Here is a 2,487-nt window from a genome sequence, read left to right as displayed (position 1 = left end):
GGATTAAAATTCCTGGCACACCTTTCTATTGTTCACTCACCTTTAACTGTCTGTATTGTGGGTGACGGATTTGCTCTTTGTGAATGGTGATTCTTTGACGGAGCAAAATTCCTGCTTGTCCAATATAGAGTTTACCACATCCTATGCATGCCATGACATAGATTACGTTTACTGAGGCGCAGGTGAAATTTGATTTGATCTTAAATATTTCTCCTTGTTTGAATTGGAATTCTGAACCCTCCAGAAGGTGGGGGCATGTTCCACAGTTAGAACGTCCACATTTTGTCACTTTTGGCTCTGTTGTTAGTGGATAGTCTAGTGCTGGTTAATATTTTTTTCAGTGACTTCGGTTGCTTTTTGCTTTTTATAAATTTATATGAGCTTAAAATTTCGTTCACTGTTTTGTCTGCTGTGAGGATGGGAAGATTTTGGGTGATGATGTTGAAGGCTGCTTCGTTGTTTCTAGGGTTATGTGTGGAAATGTACGGGAGTATTTTTAAGTCTTGTTTAGTATTTCGGCTAGTTTTCCTTAACATTTGTATACCTATTTCCTTAGCTCTTTTGATGCCTTCATTTACTAATGAGATTGTGTAATGTCTTTTAGTTAATGTAGATCTAAGTTCAAGGAGTATATGTTCTCGAGTGTATGTATCGGAAACTATGGTGCAGATTCTTTTCGCTAGGTTAAAGGGTATGTTGATTTTTATGTGTTTGGGGTGGCAGGAGTTAAATAATAGGTATTGTTTAGAATCTGTGGGTTTATAAAAGATGTCTGTTTCTATGTGGTTGTTAACTATTCTAATTAAGATGTCTAGAAAAGGGAGTTGCTTACTGTTGTGTTCCATAGTGAATTGTATATTGCTGTGTATGTTGTTGAGCATTTTTTTGAAATCAAGGAGTTGATCAATGCTGTCTTTCCAAAGTATGAAGCAATCATCTAAATATCTCTTCCAGTTCTCCTTTAAGTAGCAATTAAAATAGGCGCCATATTTTTCTAGTGATGATTGGTATAACTTGAGTTCGTGGTAACCCATTACGAGGTTTGCAATCACTGGAGCAGCTCTGGTTCCCATTGCAATTCCGCATTTTTGTCGATAGTAAGTAGTATCGAACAAGAAATGATTGTTCAGCAGGACGAATTTCAGTGCTTCAATTATAAAATAGTGGTTAATTCGTCCTGAGATCTCTTCTGGGTATTTTTCTAGCCAAAATGTGATTGCTTCTATACCATAGTCGTGTGGAATATAGGTGTATAGATTTACCACATTGAAAGATACCAGTAGTGTTCTGTCCTTTACTGTCTTCGGGAGGTGGTTCAGCATGTCTAGGTCATCCCTGATAAAGCTTTTCACATATTTTAAAAAAGGTTTGAGTAATATGTCGAGGAAGTTGCTCAAACGGTGGGTTTCACAAGAAGGGCCAGCTATGATGGGTCTCAGTTTGAGGTCAGTAGGGGGAGGGACATTAATGCATAGGCTTGTAGAGACTTTGCAGGTTTCACAAATGTGTGGATTTTTATGTATTTTGAGTAATCCGTAGAATAGACTAGGACTGTATTTGAAATTGGATAAATAGTCTATTTTATGTGTAGTAAGACACCTTTCCATGAATTTGGAGTAAGGAGAATAAGTCTTTCAGTGTTTTCTATGGGTTGTAATATGTTAGTTTCTCATAGTAAGTATTATTTTCCAACATGGACAGTATTAAATTTTTGTAGTACTCTATATCCATCAATACTACCGCACTTCCTTTGTCGGTTTCTTTAATAGTGAGGTTTATGTCATTTTTTAGCTCGACAAGGTCTTTCCATTCATTTAAATTAAGGTTGGATTTGATATGTTGTTTTGGAATGGTATTGTAAGGAAAACAAGTTATGTGATCACAGAAAACATCAAGTGCTTTATTTTTACCTTTTGTAGGATGGTACTCACTTTTGTTTTTCACTATTGAATCATCTTCACTGGTGTAGTTGTAAAGAGCTTCTGTGAGGCGCAATTTTCGGCAGAAGTACAAAGTATTGTCCTTGATTTCATTTGGGTTCGATCTGCAGGGGGTAGGGGTAAATTTTAAACCTCTTGCTAGGATTTTGATTTGTATAGAAGTCAGGATTTTTTTTGACAGGTTGATTATTTTCGGTTGGACTTGTTTATTTGTTTCCATTTCACATCTCTGTTTCTCTGGTTTGCGTCTAAAAAATGGTTGTAGCATGTGGATTGTAGTGGAAGGTCTGTATTTTGTTTGGTTTGCTGAGGAAAAGGTGGGTGTAAAGTGTGTCTATGGTAGTATGTTTGTGGTGGAGTGGTTGTGGAGTGTACTGGATTATGGATGTACTGAGGGTTGTTATATCGTCTGTGGCTAATGTAGTTTGGGTTTAATTGATTTTTAATATTGTGATATGGTTGGAGGGAGAGGTTATATTGTCTAGTCATGTTTTGTCTCATTGACTGCTTGAAGTGGCTGTGTTGGGGGTAAAGTCTCGGAGGTAAG

The 2,487-nt window shown here is 36.8% G+C and overlaps 1 protein-coding gene across 1 annotated transcript; it reads right to left on the bottom strand.

Annotated features, from left to right (window-relative positions):
* Positions 1-1,644: 1,644 nt before the first annotated feature.
* On the bottom strand, positions 1,645-2,208 carry LOC115214462. Its single transcript, XM_029783660.1, has one exon. The coding sequence runs from the start codon at positions 2,206-2,208 to the stop codon at positions 1,645-1,647; it is 564 nt and encodes a 187-aa protein (XP_029639520.1).
* Positions 2,209-2,487: the final 279 nt, after the last annotated feature.

Source organism: Octopus sinensis, linkage group LG7 (assembly GCF_006345805.1).
Source record: "Octopus sinensis linkage group LG7, ASM634580v1, whole genome shotgun sequence".
Classification (NCBI taxonomy): Eukaryota; Metazoa; Mollusca; class Cephalopoda; order Octopoda; family Octopodidae; genus Octopus; species Octopus sinensis.
This window is presented reverse-complemented; position numbering and strand designations above follow the sequence as displayed.

What these genes read in the sequence shown, in the direction of transcription:
- LOC115214462 (XM_029783660.1), bottom strand. Translation starts at nt 2,208, where the DNA reads ATGCTACAACCATTTTTTAGACGCAAACCAGAGAAACAGAGATGTGAA.